This window comes from Tachypleus tridentatus, chromosome 4, assembly GCF_004210375.1.
Source record: "Tachypleus tridentatus isolate NWPU-2018 chromosome 4, ASM421037v1, whole genome shotgun sequence".
In the NCBI taxonomy this organism is placed as follows: Eukaryota; Metazoa; Arthropoda; class Merostomata; order Xiphosura; family Limulidae; genus Tachypleus; species Tachypleus tridentatus.
In genome coordinates, this window is record NC_134828.1 from 21,624,996 (window position 1) to 21,648,134 (window position 23,139).

At 34.3% G+C, this 23,139-nt stretch overlaps 1 protein-coding gene across 1 annotated transcript in view; it reads right to left on the reverse strand.

Moving 5' to 3' along the window:
- LOC143248264 (QRFP-like peptide receptor) overlaps positions 1 to 23,139 on the reverse strand; it is a 75,156-nt gene that overhangs the window by 8,706 nt on the left and 43,311 nt on the right. The window contains exon 4 of the mRNA XM_076496675.1: positions 6,838 to 6,961. Within this exon, the coding sequence (XP_076352790.1) occupies positions 6,838 to 6,961 (124 nt within the window). The remainder of the gene's footprint in view (positions 1 to 6,837; positions 6,962 to 23,139) is intronic.

The window sequence follows — 23,139 nt, forward strand, 5'->3', positions numbered from 1 at the left end:
CCGGCAGAGGGATCTAGCGAAGGATCAGAAAGCTTGTGTTCACTCCTTTTTAGTAACTGACTGAAGATGTGCTAATTATGATTTTCAGCGCCTAAGCACGAGAGTAAGAGCAGTTTTCTCAGAGTTAGTATTGTACTGACAGTCTTTACGTGTAATTAACCCATGATACTATAACCTTAAACAAAATACTATAATATGGGTAGTTGTCGAGCTTCTTTATGAATATTTATGCAATATTGTATAAACACCTACCACATTAAATGTTGTGGTATAAGTTTATTTTGTTCCTCTCTGAAAGCAAAATAGCAAACTAGAATAAGTTATTTATTTCAAATGTGAATATTTCTCAGTTGAATCACAAAATTAATTCTTGTAATATAAAACGTCTCTGTTGTCGTACGAAAACTAGGGTTATCATATATATATATAAATTATATCCTCACCGCAATGTGGATCTTACTTCCGCAGTCACTTCCAAAACCTAAAACACATTTTATAATCACATGTTGTAACTTGTACCCTCGGATCTTTTATTTTTAAAATATGCACTGTATTTTGTTTAATTTCAATGTGTTTTGTTTATGGTTTAAGAATTTATGGTTATAATGTAATTAATCAGAGATTGGGATTTGCTATTTGTAACGCAGTCTTTCCTCATGATTTTGTTTACTTATTTGGATGTAACTATATAATTTCACTAAAATATACGCGTTTTGTAAAACAAATAAAAAAAACTTGAGTTACTTATTTAAATTATTAAGATAAAAAGCAGTGTGTTAACGGTGTTTTTACGGACTTACAACGTTAAAATTCGTGGTTCGATCCATTGTGGTGGTTGGCGCGCAGACTGCCCATTGTGTAGCTTTGCGCTGAAACAGAAATCATAAATAAAAGAAGCACGCCCTCTTCACTGTTTTCTTCTTAAATCTGACATTCGAATAATTACGTAACAAACTCAGAAGAGACAGTTAACCCTTGTTTTTCTTAAATGATATAAAAGTTACACAAATTCAATAACTTATGTTTCAATGTTTCGTGGGTAAATAAGCACATCCACAACGACAGCGAGGATATTCTGTTTAATGTAAACAGGAAGACGTATGGTAATTGGATATTTCTTTGAATAAGCTAATATTATGTACGTTTCGCTAAGACTAATGCACTTTATATTTGTGGAGGACAGAAATAGATCGTTCGTTAAAAGCATTCATTTTGTCAACCTTTTATTTTTTGTTGATTCTCTTCAAAATGAAAGCTTTAATTTAATGTTTCACATCAAAAGAGAGATACGAGAGATATGTTATCTGTTTTTGTTCTTTTCAACAGCGTTTCCCGCCTTATTTGCATACGTAATTTACACTTCAAAAGCTTTAAGTTCTATCTTTTGTTGTTCTATCTTCTCCGTCATTTTTTGTTCTAATATTGTTATCATTTTTTGAACTTCGTTCTCTATTCAAACCGGTGTTGTTCGATTAAGCGTGAAGACACGTGCAAGTATAAAACTAAAACAGCTTTCGTTTGGTTCGGTCAAAACAAATTCGGTAAAATATAAGTTATTCCACCTAGCTAAGCGTGAAATGGAGTCCTGTTAAAAACGAACCGTTGAAAATAAGTTACAAACAAAAACATGTCCGAAGATAGAAACATAAACCATGCATCCTTTTCAAGGATAGCTCATCATTATATTTTAAAATCTCACAGACAATCCATTGAAAGACTCAACCATACTTCCTAAGATAGGCTTATTTAGAAAAATCCTTGTTTTCTACCCCCAAGTATAAATACGTGTAAGTAGGCTTAAGAGAATGCATCTGAAATGCAAGGACATGTCGTAATTTCTCCAAATATGGCTGAAGCTATGTTGTATCTGTTCAGAGAGAACAATATTCTGTATTATCTGTTCAGACTCAAGAATATGTTAGAGTATCTGTTCAGAGAGAAGGACATACTGGAGGATCTTCTCAGTGGCAATGACATGCTGTGAAAGGTTGAAGCAGGACTCTGTAGAATCTGTAGAGGATATACTGTCGTATCTGTTCATTAAGGTGGATATATTGCCTTATCTGTTCATTAAGGTGGATATACTGTCGTACCTGTTTATTAAGGTGGATATACTGTCGTATCTGTTCATTAAGGTGGATATATTGCCTTATCTGTTCATTAAGGTGGATATACTGTCTTACCTGTTTATTAAGGTGGATATACTGTCGTACCTGTTCATTAAGGTGAATATACTGTCGTATCTGTTTATTAAGGTGGATATACTGTCGTATCTGTTCATTAAGGTGGATATACTGTCTTATCTGTTCATTAAGGTGGATATACTGTCTTATCTGTTCATTAAGGTGAATATACTGTCGTATCTGTTCATTAAGGTGGATATATTGCCTTATTTGTTCATTAAGGTGGATATATTGCCTTATCTGTTCATTAAGGTGGATATACTGTCGTACCTGTTCATTAAGGTGGATATACTGTTTTATCTTTTCATTAAGGTGGATATATTGCCTTATTTGTTCATTAAGGTGGATATATTGCCTTATTTGTTCATTAAGGTGGATATATTGCCTTATTTGTTCATTAAGGTGACATGTTGTAGAATCAGTAGAGACAGAAGGATATACACTTCAACGTTACTGTTAACTTGTTCAGTTTGGGAATACGTACAGTTCAACGTTACTGTTAACTTGTTCAGCTTGGGAATACGTACAATTCAACGTTACTGTTAACTTGTTCAGCTTGGGAATACGTACAATTCAACGTTACTGTTAACTTGTTCAGCTTGGGAATACGTACAGTTCAATGTTACTGATAGCTTGTTGAACTCGGGAATACGTACAGTTCAACGTTACTGTTAACTTGTTCAGCTTGGGAATACGTACAGTTCAACGTTACTGATAGCTTGTTGAACTCGGGAATACGTACAGTTCAACGTTACTGTTAACTTGTTCAGCTTGGGAATACGTACAGTTCAACGTTACTGATAGCTTGTTTAGTTTGGGAATACGTACAGTTCAACGTTACTGTTAACTTGTTCAGCTTGGGAATACGTACAGTTCAACGTTACTGATAGCTTGTTTAGTTTGGGAATACGTACAGTTCAACGTTACTGTTAACTTGTTCAGCTTGGGAATACGTACAGTTCAACGTTACTGATAGCTTGTTTAGTTTGGGAATACGTACAGTTCAACGTTACTGTTAACGTATTCAGCTTGTGAATATATAGAGCTCCAAATCTCAACCTATTATTTCAAAATCATTGGCTGTGGTGAAAGAGATTCTACGAACGTGTAAAAACCGAATGTTCATCAGAATCCATTTTCATTTCAAACACTTTCAAAATATGGCTTAAGTTTGTTGGTTACAGTCAGCTAAATTAAACGAAAATACACGCGTCTTATTTCACAGGATAATTGGAAGTATGCTCAGAAGTTAAGCCCAAACTAAACTGTACCACACAAGTGTACAAACTCGATCACATATCCCTTTACCATCACGAGTTTACAATTTGAATATCCGGACTCAATCTGTGGGTTTACAATTTGAATATCCGGACTCAATCTATGGGTTTACAATTTGAATATCCGGACTCAATCTATGGGTTTACATTTTGAATATCGGGACTCAACAGATAGCCAAGTTGGCTTTGCTTTCAGACAAAGCCTATGTCTTGATGTACATCATGCAAATTCCATAAAATAATCGGTGTGTATGGTATGTGAGTTCCATTACGTATCTATTAACATCGGTAACTTCCAAATAAACACCGATAAGATACGTTATAGCACTCAATGATGTTCACGCCTTCCTCCTAGATTCTTAGTACCAAATGGACGTAGTAGGATACCAAATAGGCACTCACTAAACGAAATCGTCACTCTTTGTTTGTTTTTTAATTTCGCGCAAAGCTACATGATGGTTATCTGCGCTAGCCATTACTAATTTAGCAGTGGGAAGGCAGCTATTCATCACCACCCACCGCCAACTCTTGGGCTACTCTTTTACCGACGAATAGTGGGATTGACCGTTACATAATAACGCCCCCACGGCTGATAGGGCAAGCATGTTTGGTGTGACGAGGATTCGAACCTGCAACTCTCAGATTACGAGTCGAACGTCTTAACCCACCTGGCCATGCCGGGTCCAAACCGTCACTCATTCTCAACAAATGGGCGTGGTTTAACGTTTCAAACAAACAAATGTTGAGAGTTTTTTATTGGTTCAAGCTGGTTTAAATGTCTTTTTAATGCAAACATATTGGTATTCATGAGGTAAATAAATGTATCAACACTTGTAACTCCAGTTTTCACGGTACAAGTTGCATTTTCCAGTTTACACCACCATCCATGTTGAGATGTGACCCGTACCTATCATCAAGCATCCAAATGGCTGAAAACTACAATGCAGATTAAACTGGCTTTACTGCATAGCTCTATTGTTGTTCCCAGAATGCAGTGCGGGATTAAACACATCAGTCTTTAATATTCTGACGTTTTTAAATGAAAATTTAAAAAACCCACGAGGAAAATATGTTACACTATGTCAACCACACAATATTCAGTCAAAGCCGTTCCTATAATATCAGGGCTCGCGAGACTGGATAAAATAAAACAGTTGTAGGAGTGTTTTTTATTTTATTTTAGGATTGACAGTAATTTTGGTTTTAAAGACCTTAGGGAGACCCCTAAGGCAAACCAGGGGCGCTCAGAAACTTTTGTTTCTCTTCAGCCCCGCGCATGATTGAGGGTTCAAGACCTCTCGATGAGCAAATTGGATCATTGGGTAATTTCTGGAGCATGTTTTGAGATTAGTTGGATATGGTCGTGTAGAAGACAAACGAAGTCGGAGGAGAAAGGGAGGGGCGGTACATGAAGTGGAGGAGTGTAGAAACATACAGGAGAAGATCGGGAAAGGAAGACGTACCACTTTCCAGGGCCTGGGTATAGACATACCCAAATATTTTGCTGTGGGAGAAACGGGAGTGCCCGAGAAAACCCACTTCCACGGCGCCGAATAATCTATCCTAACCGTGCCTTAGATAGCAGAGAAATTTGTAACACGTGGTTAAGGAGGAGAAAGGCATGGTAGTTCGTCATAGGAAAGAAGTTGTTCTCTTCGAGCAGAAATCACATTGCGTCAGCACCGTCCGACGGCCATCGCAATGCTTTGTTTTAATTAAACAGTCGGATTCTCCCGGTCCGTGCCAGTTCTGAGTCGGCTGTTAGTTGCTAGGAGTGTTCTAAGCACTATGTTTATATAAACAAGTTTTCAAGATAACAACGGTTAGGGTGTGAACCAAATTAAACAAGTGAGTTACAATTATTAACGATTTTATTTAAACCATTTACAAATCAGATTTCTTAAGATAAGAATAAATAACACAACATTATTTATTTTATTTTAGTAATAATTATTTGTTATATTTATTTATAATTTTTATATTTTAATTAACTCTAGTTTTATCCACAAAAATTTGTAGATCTAGAAAGTTAGCTTTAAATGCCAAAACGAAACAAAAGAAACAATACTGTCTAAGCTGGAGAACGATTTTACTAAGGGAACGTTGGTGTGCGATTGTGAAAGTGGACCAAAGTGGAACAGGTCACACGAATCTATTACTTTATACTTTGTTACAATACTTATCACCGTAGAATACACGTGACTCACTTTTGACCTATTCATGTTTTAGATACTATACTTAACGGTGTACATTGAAACCACTTGTGTCTTACTTTGTAGATAGTGTATTTAATGGTGTACATTGAAACTAAGCATAATAATTTCAGTTTTATCTGTTATATTTGGAAGTAATGGTGTTCACAATGTAGTATTTCTCAGTATTTAAAATTTTCACCTAAGTTTTTCTTTTTCTCCATATCTCACCATACTCTATTCTTCCTCAGTTAGTTTTTATCTAGTGAGTTTTCACAAACTGTCTAGTAAAGCAGTGTGCTTCCTTCAAATCTTCGTTAGATGGTCAACTCTTAACGTCCGTTTGAATTAACTGTGTGGCTTTTATTAGGTTTGGGTTATTGAAAGATTGCGACGAAACAAGACTTTCGTTTCAAAAGGATTGCATTAAGCTTAACTAAAGGAAGTCATTAAACAAGACATCAGGCGGTTCCTATGAAGAGAGTATGAACTGTCGAAACATTTCACAATTATAAATTATTCTCCATTTTATTGAGCTAGCAAGTTTGTTTTTTCTCTGTAGAACTGAAACTTTTCTCAAAAATGTTTGTCTGTTTGTTTGTTTTGAATTTCGCTACACAAGGGCTATCTGCACTAGTCGTCCCTAATTTAGCAGTTTAAGACTAGAGGGAAGATAGCTAGTCATCATCACCTACCGCCCACTCTTGAGCTACTCTGTTACCAAGGGATAATGGGATTGACCGTCACATTATAACGCCCCCACGGCTGAAAGGGCAAGCACGTTTGGTGCGACGGGGATTCGAACTCGCGACCCTCAGATTACGAGTCGAACCCCTTAACCTACCTGGCCATGCCGGGCCAAAACGTTTGTCAATCACTAGTTAAGCAAGTTTGAGGGAAGCAGACGATAATTCGACCTTGGGAAAAAAAGTGTACTATTCTAACGAGTTACGAATGAAATGTTCTCAGCACAAACTGGAATGTTATAAAAAACAACTTAATATAACGATTTCTGTAGAGTGAATTAAGACTTTTGTTGTTATTTTCTTTACCCACATTTTATAAGTCTTGCCCACTGGTGTGTAAAGAATGAACTACAGTACGGCTGTTGTTGGAGTCTTTACATAAGTAAGACTATTTATCTGTCTGCATGTCTATTTATGTACCTGGTAGAGAAACTCTTACCTGAACAAATACTATCGGAACAGCAAATACTAAAGACAGAATCCAGATAGCTATTATAATCCGACGAGCCTGACCTGTGGTACACATGTAGCGGGACCTGACTGGATGAATTATGGCATAGTACCTGTAAATACACAGAGTTTATTAACTTTCATTACATTTCACCCCGAATATGCTCCACTGGAAAAAAAAAAAAAATATTCACTATGTCAGATTAATTTCGTGATATTTCAAAACGTGTTTATTTATTTAAATCATAACACGACGAGGGCCACGCTGTATTAACAACACAAAAATTAAGTGTACCACGAGAACCAGTAAAAAGGGTTCGTGATGACGTGAAACCAACTTGAAATAAAAATGTATCTCAGAACGGCTGGTATGGGTATTAACACTTTTACTGATAAGGAGAGAACAACGTTTCGACCTTCTTAGGTCATCTTCAGGTTAACAAAATGGCTCTTATCTAATGTATTTTTGGAGCCGTTTTTACGTCTGTCAGTGGAGATTCTTCCCAAAAGAATGCGGTACGTTATTATACGATATACCCTGTTATGCAAGTGTACCCACCAGGTGTTTGCACGTGTGTTCACAGCTACGTCGCCCGAGATCACCGAATTTCTTAAAACGTGACACATGAACTGATGTTTATCAGAACGTTTATCACTTGTTTTTCTTTCCGTTTTCTTTTAATTCTGGGAGAGACGCCTAATCTGGGGGTTAGGGCCTTCGACTCGTAATTATTATTGAATCACAATTTAAAACATAATATAAAACAACAACAAGATGGAACTTAAATAATCCATTGTGTAACTTTGCATTAAGAACATCAAACAGCCAAGAAACAAACAATGTGTGTAATTACTGTTTCTCAGATAGCTTTTGTTTTAATGGCCCGGCATGGCCAGGTGGGTTAAGGCGTTCGACTTGTAATCTGAGGGTCGCGGGTTCGAATCCCCGTCGCACCAAACGCGCTCGCCCTTTCAGCCGTGGGGGCGTTATAATGTGACGGTCAATCCCCCTATTCGTTGGTAAAAGAGTAGCCCAACAGTTGGCGGTGGGTGGTGATGACTAGCTGCCTTCCCTCTAGTCTTACACTGCTAAATTAGGGACGGCTAGCGCAGATAGCCCTCGAGTAGCTTTGTGCGATATTCCAAAACAAACAAACATTTTTTTTCAGAGAACAAAAAGTCACGTGGTTTTTAAAAACAAGTTACAATAGACATACCATCTAGCGGACCGGAAATAAATTGATGTTTTGGAAAAAAAAGAAACACCACGTGTGATTGGAGCCTAAGTTTTCCCTTTTCTTTGAATGATGTGCGATTTTTCAGCATTTGTTATTTTAACACACGTTTATGTGGTAGATATTAAGTGGCAGTGAGATCGCATTTTGAATGAACCAAAATTACAAACGTCTAGAGGCAGGCTATTGCTGGCCAGTAAAAGTGCAGGATGATAACGAAACAATTACGTTCTTATATATGCGTACTGTACGCGTGTTTGAGTTAAACCTCTTTGTGAATCTACTAGGCTTACGGCCTATATATAATACTTTGTCAACAATATTCGGACATAACAAACGTTATCTCTTCCTTTTACATTTGTTTTACCGTTGAACTCTTTTTTTCCTCATAACACCTTCTCTCCTTCTTTGTCAGTCTTATGTTATCTAATCTTCTCCTTCTAATCTCTCTTTCTCTTTCAAGCTCATATTCACGTTTGTTCTCCTAATCTCTCCTTCTCTGTCAAGCTCGTATTCACGGTTGTTCTCCTTCTAACCTCTCCTTGTCTGTCAAGCTCGTATTCACCATTGTTCTCCTTCTAATCTCTCCTTCTCTGTCAAGCTCGTATTCACGGTTGTTCTCCTTCTAACCTCTCCTTGTCTGTCAAGCTCGTATTCACCATTGTTCTCCTTCTAATCTCTTCTTCTCAGTCAAGCTCGTGTTCACAATTGTTCTCCTTCTAATCTCGCCTTCTCTGTCAAGCTCGTATTCACGATTGTCCTCCTTCTAATCTCTCCTTCTCTGTCAAGCTCGTATTCACGATTTTTCTCCTTCTAATCTCTCCTTCTCTGTCAAGCTCGTATTCACGATTGTTCTCCTTCTAATCTCGCCTTCTCTGTCAATTTCGTATTCACGATTGCTCTCCTTCTAATCTTTCCTTCTCTGTCAAGCTCGTATTCACGATTGTTCTCCTTCTAATCTCTCCTTCTCTGTCAAGCTCGTATTCACGATTGTTCTCCTTCTAATCTCTTCTTCTCTGTCAAGCTCGTATTCACGATTGTTCTCCTTCTAATCTCTCCTTCTCTTTTCATTGTTTATTAATTTCATATTGTTGACAGATCTAACCAACATACCAACGTTAATTAGGTGAGGAACAAAATATAAACATTAAATCTGAAATCACCAGATTTCTACGTATACTATGAGGTGAATGTTTTCATGCTGGATTCCTGAGTCGTCGTCGTCTTAAATAATAATGTAGAAGAGACTTTATCATGTGATCTACTCATCCCGTTAGTTTAGTATTATAACAACTTCTCTCAGGGGATTATGGGGTTATAACGGTATGTAGATGTTTATACCTGAAAGGTTTTTTTTTAAGCCAGGGTAAGATGAAAGTAACATTACACTAGAGCTAGCCTTTCTTCCCTTCTCAGACTAGCACTTAAGTAACACCAAGGTAATAGCAACTTTTGTTTTGTTTTTCATATACTGCATTGGGGAAATAATCCGATAGTGTCGTAGTAAAATCGATTTTAATGATATTATGTAAAAATCTTAAAACGGTAACTTTCTCAGCCACGTGCTCTGACAAGTATCCACGTAATCACCGACGGCAGAAACTTAAATGCACGTGTGGAGTCAAATACGAGAACATGTAAGAAACAAAAGCTATTCATTGTATTACCAGATTACGACATATTTATTGTATTACCAGATTACGACATATTTATTGTATTACCAGATTACGACATATTTATTGTATTACCAGATTATGACGTATTTATTGTATTACCAGATTATGACATATTTATTTTATTACCAGATTACGACATATTTATTGTATTACCAGATTATGACATATTTATTGTATTACCAGATTATGACATATTTATTGTATTACCAGATTACGACATATTTATTGTATTACCAGATTATGACATATTTATTGTATTACCAGATTACGACATATTTATTGTATTACCAGATTACGACATATTTATTGGTTTACCAGATTACGACATATTTATTGTATTACCAGATTACGACATATTTATTGTTTTACCAGATTATGACATATTTATTGTATTACCAGATTATGACATATTTATTGTATTACCAGATTACGACATATTTATTGTATTACCAGATTACGACATATTTATTGTTTTACCAGATTACGACATATTTATTGTATTACCAGATTACGACATATTTATTGTATTACCAAATTTTGACATATTTATTGTATTACCACATTATGACATATTTATTGTATTACCAGATTACGACATATTTATTGTATTACCAGATTAAGACATATTTATTGTATTACCAGATTACGACATATTTATTGTTTTACCAGATTACGACATATTTATTGTATTACCAGATTATGACATATTTATTGTATTACCAGATTACGACATATCTATTGTATTACCAGATTACGACATATTTATTGTGTTACCAGATTACGACATATTCATTGTATTACCAGATTACGACATATTTATTGTTTTACCAGATTATGACATATTTATTGTATTACCAGATTACGACATATTTATTGTTTTACCAGATTATGACATATTTATTGTATTACCAGATTACGACATATTTATTGTATTACCAGATTACGACATATTTATTGTTTTACCAGATTATGACATATTTATTGTATTACCAGATTACGACATATTTATTGTATTACCAGATTACGACATATTTATTGTTTTACCAGATTACGACATATTTTTTGTATTACCAGATTACGACATATTTTTTGTATTACCAGATTACGACATATTTTTTGTATTACCAGATTACGACATATTTATTCTTCTAAAACAGGGTTTCACGCTGTAATGACAAGATAATATGTAACGAACGAAAGCTCGTATGTTAATTTTACGAGAATATGCCATATTTATCCTCATTAACAGTATAAAACACAAAACTGTCTTTTTTGGGACGCAACGAAAGGTAAATTCTCTATTACCATGTACAGCCAAATAGTTTGGATAACACAGTTACCATCATCAGGGCTGGTGATGGTAAACTCAAACCATCATAAGATGTGACGTACATGTGGTATCATCAGAACAAAGTTCAACATTTGAGGATATAAATACTGGCAATGTCTTTACATGAGGAGCATGAGGATATAATTGTTAAAAATAATTAGAATAGAACAAACTTGAACACTAGTACTGACAACATCATAAGATGAAACAAAGGAGAATGTTAGTACTGACAACATCATAAGAAGTTGAAACAAACGACAATGTTAGTACTGACAACATCATAAGAAGTTGAAACAAACGACAATGTTAGTACTGACAACATCATAAGATGAAACAAAGGAGAATGTTAGTACTGACAACATCATAAGATGAAACAAACGAGAATGTTAGTACTGAAAACATCTTAAGAAGATGAAACAAACGACAATGTTAGTACTGACAACATCATAAGAAGTTGAAACAAACGACAATGTTAGTACTGACAACATCATAAGATGAAACAAAGGAGAATGTTAGTACTGACAACATCATAAGATGAAACAAACGAGAATGTTAGTACTGACAACATCACAAGATGAAACAAACGAGAATGTTAGTACTGACAACATCATAAGATGAAACAAACGAGAATGTTAGTACTGACAACATCATAAGATGAAACAAACGAGAATGTTAGTACTGACAACATCATAAGATGAAACAAACGAGAATGTTAGTACTGACAACATCATAAGAAGATGAAATAAACGAGAATGTTAGTACTGACAACATCTTAAGAAGATGAAACAAAGGAGAATGTTATTACTGACAACATCATAAGAAGTTGAAACAAAGGAGAATGTTAGTACTGAAAACATCATAAGAAGATGAACAAAGGAGAATCTTAGTACTGACAACATCATAAGATGAAACAAACGAGAATGTTAGTACTGACAACATCATAAGAAGTTGAAACAAAGGAGAATGTTAGTACTGACAACATCATAAGATGAAACAAACGAGAATGTTAGTACTGACAACATCATAAGAAGTTGAACCAAGGAGAATGTTAGTACTGACAACATCATAAGAAGACGAAACAAACGAGAATGTTAGTACTGACAACATCATAAGAAGTTGAACCAAGGAGAATGTTAGTACTGACAACATCATAAGATGAAACAAACGAGAATGTTAGTACTGACAACATCATAAGAAGTTGAACCAAGGAGAATGTTAGTACTGACAACATCATAAGATGAAACAAACGAGAATGTTAGTACTGACAACATCATAAGAAGTTGAAACAAAGGAGAATGTTAGTACTGACAACATCATAAGAAGTTGAAACAAAGGAGAATGTTAGTACTGACAACATCATAAGAAGTTGAACCAAGGAGAATGTTAGTACTGACAACATCATAAGATGAAACAAACGAGAATGTTAGTACTGACAACATCATAAGAAGTTGAAACAAAGGAGAATGTTAGTACTGACAACATCATAAGATGAAACAAACGAGAATGTTAGTACTGACAACATCATAAGAAGATGAAACAAAGGAGAATGTTAGTACTGACAACATCATAAGAAGACGAAACAAACGAGAATGTTAGTACTGACAACATCATAAGAAGTTGAACCAAGGAGAATGTTAGTACTGACAACATCATAAGATGAAACAAACGAGAATGTTAGTTCTGAAAACAGCATAAGAAGATGAACAAACGAGAATGTTAGTACTGACAACATGATGCGTGTATAAAAAGACAAAACATCAGAAAATTACTGATAAGAACATTATATAAAACAACTCAGGTAACCTGAAGGTGACCTAATAAAGTCGAATCGTTGTTCTCTGCTTTAAATTGTTAATACCCATACCAGCCGTCCTGAGATACATAAGATAAAACTGTATGGAAACTTGGTACTGTAAAGAACGTAAGATAAAGCATTATAGGAAATTAATACTGGCAAAAACACAAGGTAAAACAGTATAGAAATTTAGTACTGACAATAGTGTAAGATAAAACACGAGATGATACTAGATAACACGACGCTAACAATAAATAAAGGGTTAGCTACTGACAACAGTAACTAATGTGTTATCAACATAACACTGAAGTGCTAGCTACTAAAAACACAAAATGAAACACTCAGTTATGTCTTGTTTCGTATTCCTCTGATTTGTCCAACAGTGTTATATAGAATATCATTTTAACGTCTACGGTTAAACTTATTCTATCTTCCTCTCTTGTTTGTTCTGTAGTGTTCCACAAAGAGCCATTATAATGTCTACGCTTATATCATGTTCCGTATTTCTCACTGATTTGTTCTACAGAGTACAATGTCACTACTCAGTGACATTTCAGTACTTACATTGTAATTTTTTTGAACGCCAATTATTGTTTAAATAATTTGTTAACTAATTCATAATATTTTCTCGAAACTACTTCTGTCTAAATATTTTATTATCTTAACCTTTAAATTTTTAAGACAATTTAAATTTCATTTCATTTTAAGTGAACTTAAGAAATGTTCATATGTGGGTACGTAAAAGCATTATTTTTAAATTAATTTTCAAAACCTTTCACCTGTTAAACACTGACAATTTATCACGACTTACTTTCTTCACAAAACTAAACTGATATTGAATCAAATTCCTCCTGAACGTTGACGTATGGAAGACAAAAGTGATCAGTTTTTACACGTACCCCTGATTTAGAAGGTACAATGGATGAATGAGTCCTTTAAAGGAAATGTAGAAGAAAAACGCCTGTGGCTTACATATATAGCCAATCACTGTCTTCCATGGTCTCTTCTTTCTTCAATCTTTCCACTCATGACAACATTTTCAATTTCTTCCTTCCTTGCGACGTGTCCCAGAAACTCCAGTTGTCTCTTTCTTATGTTAGTTGTTTCCTCTTGCAATCTGCTCTTGACAAAATTCCTTTAGTTGAGGTGTTCCTTAAGAACCACAACTCAGTTCCTTCAATTTTCTTTTTGACACTTGGCAATTTTGACTCATTTTAATGAGTTTGTGTTTTTCATAATTCATACTAGACGGCACTACGGATTTTTTTTCAGGCTATGTTCGTTTTAGATCAAAGGCACGTGGAGCTAGCTATCTGTTGTGTCTCCTGCGAGGAATCGAACTCCGGATTTTAGCCTTGTAAGTACCCAGACACTGGGCGACACCTCTGGCTTCTGGCACCGTGCTTAATTTAAATTACAAACATATATTGCAAGGTAGAATTTGTCTAGAGGTTGAAAATGTTATAAAAGTTTCTTTTTGCTTTTATTGGTGGAACAATAATAATGATTCTCTTAAACAGGATGAAAGTTTTATTACCTCGTAATACAAGAACGTTGATATATTAGCATTATAACGTTGACTGAAGGCTGTTTACGTCAATTACCAGCCACACATAAAAAAGGGAAAACATTAATTTGCGTTAATTTCAATGCTTTTATGTGCAATCATGAAAAGGTAATAAAAAAAAAGACATCTATACACAGACCCAAGTAAACAGTCATCGCTGTGAAGATGTTGTTTTAACATATATGGTGAAATATTAGAGGTCAGTTTTAGTAAACATCAGTACGTCTTTACACATACAATAACCAAGTCAAGGTCCGGTATGGCCAGGTGGTTAATACACTCGACTAGTAATCTGAAAGTCGTGGGTTTGAATCCCCGTCACACCATACATGCTCGCCCTTTCAGCCATGGGGACGTTATAATATCATGGTCGATCCCACTATTCGTTGATAAAAGAGTAGTTTAAGAGTTGGCGGCGGGTGGTGATGACTAGTGCCTTCCCTCCAGTCTTACACTGCTAAATTATGGACGGCTAGTGCAGATGGCCCTTGAGTAGCTTTGCGCGAAATTTAAAACCAAATCAAGTAAAATAACTTGTCTATATATCAGTAACGTAATAATGTTTCAAAGGGGATTTGGGGACAAATCGTTTGTCGTAATGCCTTATCAAAAGTTTATTCGTGTCTCTGGATATTTCCCTTCAGTTTTAATGTTCAAAATTTCATATAACGATTAAAACATTATGAGTATATCAGGATTTTACATACCAATTATGAGGGGCTCTTGGTTGACCCGTTTCCAATTACGTGTCTCAGTTGCAATATTAAAATTTTCAAATACCATTTCTGATGGAGGCTGTAGCAGGTGCCCTAAATATGCCACTGTTTTCTGACCGCATGTGTTGTGTGTTACAAATAAGTGTTATGTTTACTTCAACACCAATATTCAGTTACCATTGTAACACAGGGAAGATTCAAACTTTCTTTTCCCCTTTCCTTTTTGATTATTAAACCTGCCGCCAACTATTGCGATACTCTTGTTAGACCTAAAAATGGATTTGATCATTACTCTTATAACGCACTCAAACCTCAAATTAAGCCGCGCGACATTTTTTTTGCAACGTTGTCCTGCTGAAAGATCCAGCCATTTCCACACAAGCGAGGGTCTTCATTCAATAAGGATGCTCTTTCCAACATGCCAATGTAGCCAGCTGCTGTTTGACGCCCCTGGATAACCTGAAGCTCCATTGTTCCACGAAAGGAGAAAGCATCCCAGATCATGATGGAACCTTCTCCATTGTGTCGTGTAGAAAATGTCTCCGGTGGGATATCCTTATCATGCTAGTAACGTTGGAAGCCATCTGGACATCCAGGTTAATTTTTTTTCTCATCAGAAAACAAAACATTCGTCCACTTTTCTACGTCCCATGTTTGGTGCTTCTCAACAAGGTTTAACCGAGCTGTTTCGTGGAGTGGAAGGAGATGTGGCCTTTGAAGACATTTACGGTTTTTAAAGCCTTTCTCTCGTAGATGCCGTCTTATTGTTCTTGAACTGCATTATGCGTCCGTAAGGCCTTAATCTGGCTCGACGATCGGCTGGTGTCTTTCCAGAAAACCTGTCGAACACTCCTGCTCAACGCCGGCGAAATTTTCATAGGCCGATCACTTGAAATTCTCGTTTCGTATCGCTCACGATCTGTTAAGAAATTTGCAACAGCATTTTCACTACGCCCAATATCACCAGCACGTTGAGAGAGACCTTGCTTTTGTAGCTCGACAATTCTGTCACGTTCAAACTCTGTCAACTTTTTAGCCTTTCCTATGTTTTTACCCAATGTAACACAGAAGATGTCAGTGGGAGATGTTGACAACGCTAATGCGTGAACAAAAATGACTAAATTTCGTTACGTGTTTACTGATTAACGCTTCATTTCAGTGTGGTTTTAAACTTTTGACCAGCTGGTGTTTAGGCTAATTTCACAGTGTTCACATTTTCCCTATTAAATGCTACAAACGTTTTTTATTTTCCCTTTTCTTATTTTCATCTTTCGAAGCTCTACTCAAATAAATGGTTGAGTCTAACAACGCAAAATCCATATTGTTTCTTTATGTTCATTGGCCTTAGAATTTTGGACAGCAGTGTATATACACTGCTGAAGCAACGTCAGTACAAGAACTGTTCGTCAGAAGCTTCAAGAAATGGGTTTCCATGGCCGAGCAACCGCAAACAAGCCTAAGATCACCATGCTCAATGCCAAGTGTCGGCTGGAGTGGTATAAAGGACACCGCCATTGAACCCTGGGGCAGTGGAAACGCGTTCTCTGGAGTGATGAATCACGCTTCACTATCTGGCAGTCTGACGGACGAATCTGGGTTGGGCGAATGCCAAGAGAACGCTACCTGAATGCATAGTGCCAACTGTAAATTTTTATGGAGGTGGAATAATGGTCTGGGGCTGTGTTTTCATAATTTGGGCTAGGTTCTTTAGTTCCAGTGAAGGGGAAATCTTAATGCTACAGCATACAAAGACATTCTAGAGAATTGTGTGCTTCCAACTTCGTGGCAATAGTTTGGAAAAGACCCTTTTTTTTTTTGTTTCAGCATGACAATGTTCCCCGTACACAAAGCGAGGTCCATGAAGAAATGATTGCCGAGGTTGTTGTGAAGGAACTTGACTTGCCTGTATAGAGCCCTAACTTCAACCCCATCGAATACCTTTGGGATAGATTGGAACGCCGACTGCTAGCCAGGCATTCTTACCCGATCTCACTAATGCTCTTGTGGCTGAATAGGAGCGAATCCCAGCAGCCATGTTCCAAAATCTAGTGAACAACCTTCCCAGAAGAGTGGAAGCTGTTACAGCATCACAGTGGGGACCAACGCCATATTAATACCCATGCTTTTGGAATGAGATGTTCAGCAAGCACATATGGGTGTGACGGTCGGGTGTCTGCATACTTTAGGACATGTAGTGTATATATATAGATAGAATAATCTAATTATACTTAGTTCTCCATTGAATTACATTTATTTCTTTGTTGTCGACCCTTTTATCATTTTTTTAAGTACGTCTTTACCATTTTATCATTTTTATAAGTAAGTCATTACTCTTTTATCATTTTTATAAGTACGTCTTTACCATTTTATCGTATTTTATAAGTCATTTCCCTTTTATCATCTTTTATAAGTAGGTCATTACCCTTTTATCATCTTTTATAAGTAGGTCATTACCCTTTTATCATCTTTCATAAGTCGTTACCCTTTTGTCATCTTTTATAAGTAAGTCATTACCTCTTTATCATTTTTATAAGTAAGTCATTACCTTTTTATCATTTTTATAAGTAGGTCATTACCCTTTTATCATTTTTATAAGTAGGTCATTACTCTTTTATCATTTTATAAGTAGGTCATTACTCTTTTATCATTTTTATAAGTAGGTCATGACCTTTTTATCATCTTTTATAAGTAAGTCATTTCCATTTTATCATCTTTTATAAGTAGGTCATTACCCTTTTATCATTTTTTATGAGTAAGTCATTACCTTTTTATCATCTTTTATAAGTCGTTTCCCTTTTATCATCTTTTATAAGTAGGTCATTACCCTTTTATCACCTTTTATAAGTAGGTCATTACCCTTTTATCATCTTTCATAAGTCGTTACCCTTTTGTCATCTTTTATAAGTAAGTCATTACCTTTTTATCATTTTTATAAGTAGGTCATTACCCTTTTATCATTTTTATAAGTAGGTCATTACTCTTTTATCATTTTTATAAGTAGGTCATTACTCTTTTATCATTTTTATAAGTAGGTCATGACCCTTTTATCATCTTTTATAAGTAAGTCATTTCCATTTTATCATCTTTTATAAGTAGGTCATTACCCTTTTATCATTTTTTATGAGTAAGTCATTACCTTTTTATCATCTTTTATAAGTCGTTACCCTTTTGTCATCTTTTATAAGTAAGTCATTACCTTTTTATCATCTTTTATAAGTAGGTTATTACCCTTTTATCATTTTTTATGAGTAAGTCATTACCCTTTTATCATCTTTTATAATCGTTACCCTTTTATCATCTTTTATAAGTAAGTCGTTACCCTTTTGTCATCTTTTATAAGTAAGTCATTTCCATTTTATCATCTTTTATAAGTAGGTCATTACCCTTTTATCATTTTTATGAGTAATTCATTACCCTTTTATCATCTTTTATAAGTCGTTACCCTTTTGTCATCATTTATAAGTAAGTCATTACCTTTTTATCATCTTTTATAAGTAGGTCATTACCCTTTTATCATTTTTTATGAGTAAGTCGTTACCCTTTTGTCATCTTTTATAAGTAAGTCATTACCCTTTTATCATTTTTTATATGTAGGTCATTACTCTTTTATCATCTTTTATGAGTAAGTCGTTACCCTTTTGTCATCTTTTATAAGTAAGTCATTACCTTTTTATCATCTTTTATAAGTATGTCATTACCCTTTTATCATCTTTTATAAGTAAGTCATTTCCATTTTATCATATTTTATAAGTAGGTCATTACCCTTTTATCATTTTTTATAAGTAAGTCATTACCCTTTTATCATCTTTTATAAGTCGTTACCCTTTTGTCATCTTTTATAAGTAAGTCATTACCTTTTTATCATCTTTTATAAGTAGGTCATTACCCTTTTATCATTTTTTATGAGTAAGTCGTTACCCTTTTGTCATCTTTTATAAGTAAGTCATTACCCTTTTATCATTTTTTATATGTAGGTCATTACTCTTTTATCATCTTTTATGAGTAAGTCGTTACCCTTTTGTCATCTTTTATAAGTAAGTCATTACCTTTTTATCATCTTTTATAAGTATGTCATTACCCTTTTATCATCTTTTATAAGTAAGTCATTTCCATTTTATCATATTTTATAAGTAGGTCATTACCCTTTTATCATTTTTTATAAGTAAGTCATTACCCTTTTATCATCTTTTATAAGTCGTTACCCTTTTGTCATCTTTTATAAGTAAGTCTTTACCTTTTTATCATGTTTTATAAGTAGGTCATTACCCATTTATCATTTTTTATGAGTAAGTCGTTACCCTTTTGTCATCTTTTATAAGTAAGTCATTACCTTTTTATCATCTTTTATAAGTAGGTCATTACCCTTTTATCATTTTTATGAGTAAGTCATTACCCTTTTATCATCTTTTATAAGTCGTTACCCTTTTGTCATCTTTTATAAGTAAGTCATTACCCTTTTGTCATCTTTTATAAGTAAGTCATTACCTTTTTATCATCTTTTATAAGTAAGTCATTACCTTTTTATCATCTTTTATAAGTAGGTCATTACCCTTTTATCATTTTTTTATGAATAGGTCATTACTCTTTTACCATCTTTTATGAGTAAGTCATTACCCTTTTATCATCTTTTATAAATAAGTCATTTCCATTTTATCATCTTTTATAAGTAGGTCATTACCCTTTTATCATTTTTTATGAGTAATCATTACCCTTTTATCATCTTTATAAGTAAGTTATTTCCATTTTATCGTCTTTTATAAGTAGGTCATTACCCTTTATCACCTTTTATAAGTAGGTCATTACCCTTCTTTTCCATTTCTCTTGTTACTATTTTGTATTTAAGTGTCATTTTAATGAAATGTATTTATTATTTTTATGGATATGTCATTTATCTTCAATATTTTTGTATGAACATACCATTTATCTTCAATATATTTTTATGGATATGTCATTTATCTTCAATATTTTTGTATGAACATACCATTTATCTTCAATATATTTGTATGAACATACCATTTATCTTCAATATATTTGTATGAACATACCATTTATCTTCAATATTTTTGTATGAACATACCATTTCTCTTCAATATGTTTGTATGATCATGCCATTTATCTTCAATATGTTTGTATGATCATGCCATTTATCTTCAATATATTTGTATGAACATACCATTTCTCTTCAATATGTTTGTATGATCATGCCATTTATCTTCAATATTTTTGTATGAACATACCATTTCTCTTCAATATGTTTGTATGATCATGCCATTTATCTTCAATATATTTATATGATCATACCAATTCTCTTCAATTTGCTTCTTACTCTTCACCCCAGTGGTTCACCGAAGAGTATGGAGACTCATAACACTGAATATCTGGTTTTGATACCCGCCACGCAAAATTTGTTTATTCTGTAACTTTACGTAACAAACATTTTCATTCCCCTAAATACGTCATCCCTTATATTTTGAACATCACATCCAGCTTTTACAAAAATTCTGGTTTTTTAAAATTCAGATCAAACAATTTCTTTCAAATAATATAATCGTACTTGACAAGAATGTGGTTTGAAGTAACTTACTGACAGCAATCTCTTGTGGACACCAGTAATAAAAAGCAATTTAACTTGTGATTTGTCGTCTGAAATTGATTTCAGATAATCACACCAGAAGGTGCATAATGCTTTCGTTAAAAAGTTATTTTCGTACTTACGTATTAGAGACTGATTTCGAGTTACCTTCGCGAGATATCCACGAACATTTTTTTTTCTCGACAAATTAGATAGAGATTTTATGGCCCTAAAAGTTTCGTTTGGGAAGATCTTTCTAAAAATGAGAAACAATTTCATGGTCCTGCAAGTTTCGTTTCTGAAATGCTTTTTGAATGTGGCAAAATAACATTCTGATATCCAAAGTGTCAGATCACATTTATTCAGAAGAAAGAAACAATTGTGAATCGTGTACTTCCGTTTTGGATTTGAATCTTGGACCCTTCCGTTGCAGATGTAAATCATGGACTTCCGTTCACTGTGTTTTTTTTTGTATCTCAAAGGCTCAAAGATTTGTTTGTTTGTTTGTTTGTCATTAAGCACACAGCTACAGAATGGGGTATCTGTACTCTTTTTATCACGGGTATCGAAACCCAGTTTTTAGAGTATAAGTTCGCAGACATACCGCTGTGGAAAATAAAATTGCAAATATTCTGTTACTAAAAACGCTATTAAAATTTAAATTTTTTCTTTAGTTCAAAACTAGGTTTAAACCGGTTATAGATACATAAATTCCAATCACAGGGCCTACGAAATTATCGCAAAGTTTCATTTTCTTCTTACATTTAAAATTGTTTATGGTGCACAGATACTTTTATCCGTCAGATGGCACTGATTACACAACTCTATTTTTAATTTAATATTTTAAAAACGAATAACAGTTTTGGTTATATTAAATATTAATTTAACTTAAAAACACCCAGGAAGAAAACTGAATACTACCTCTGTCTATACGCAGTTATTAACTTATTTCCCAAAGGAAAATCAAACCAGAAGTTTCATTTACGTCATATTGACAAAACACTATAACAATCAAACAGGCCTGCAATTGTTTTACTGTCTTGAAATTTTTACTCCATCACGTGCAGGTTTTTCATAAAACTTCTAATGTGATTTTACAAAAGTGAATCGTTTTCATTGAAATCGAGTCACATTTTGTATGCTTAAAATGTTGACAACCTTAGGCTATAGATTTCTCTAGATCAACCGCAACGTGAGACTCTTATCGATCGTTCTAGAACCCAAACATAGAAAAAAAGAAATCTTCACTGTGGTAAGCGAAATAATAAGTTGATCTCAGTGAGTTTTTCTTCCTGGTTTGTAAAAAAAAATCCTTACGTGACAGAGAAAGAAAATAATATCATTTTCTATCTTTTTTGTAGCTGAATTATGAAAGATCCACCATTAAAACAAAAACAACTTTTATGAAATTTAAATTCGCAGGCCTGTTGTATCGACATTTTAATTCATTAACGAACCTAGAATACTATAGTTTAGGCTTGTTATATGTATAAAAGGGGGACTTATTCGTTCTCGTGCTCAGACTCTGAATCTTTTAATTCATAGTTCGCGTGCCTTTGCTGTGGGACTAAACGTCATTCGTACTTTGGAGCAGTAGATGCGTTATGGGAGTGATGTCAAATCCCACTACATGTATTAGGTCATAAGAGAGTAACCCAGACAAACATTTCTGGTTAGGGTGTCCCAAATGGAACTCGAATTTGAGTGCATGTGAATTCCCATTTAAATTCACATAATTACGCTAAAACGTCATAATTTGTCCCTCTATGGCAACTGAAAGTAAATGAATATTTCATAAAAAAATTATTAGTTATTTTATTGATGGTACTTGTACTGTCTATACCATATAAAATATTATTATTGATTTTTGTTATAAGCAAGATAATTACTATTTTTAGATAAATATGTAACCTAAAAATATAAAGATGGATCATTCAAACCTAGACATTCACAGAGAAAAGAAATGTTCCTCCTAGACCACCCTATAGCCCAGTTACCACAAAAAAGATTGCCAACTCTAGGTTTTGTCATTATGCTCAAAAACTGAAGTACAAGTCAATCAAAGAGAAAACTTCCTGTCCGCAAGCACGCAATTCAAATTATCTGATCTGTCAAGGCAAAGATGGTTGTTGTGAATCAACCATAGGTAATTCTATGTTTTGTCTTGTAAAGGAAATAATAGTTATTTGGGAGTTGCCAGGATTTGGAACCAGTTTTATGTTGTCTGGAAAAGCAGTCAGAAACAAAACTGAAAACTCCTTTGAAAAGTTTAAGGATCTTTAAAGAAGTAAGACACTGTACTGGAAAAAAAAGAGACATTTTCTCAGAAAACTCTCATATTCCTGGATAAAGCAGACGAAGTATTTGACATTGGAACCAAAGATATAGTTCAAATAATGA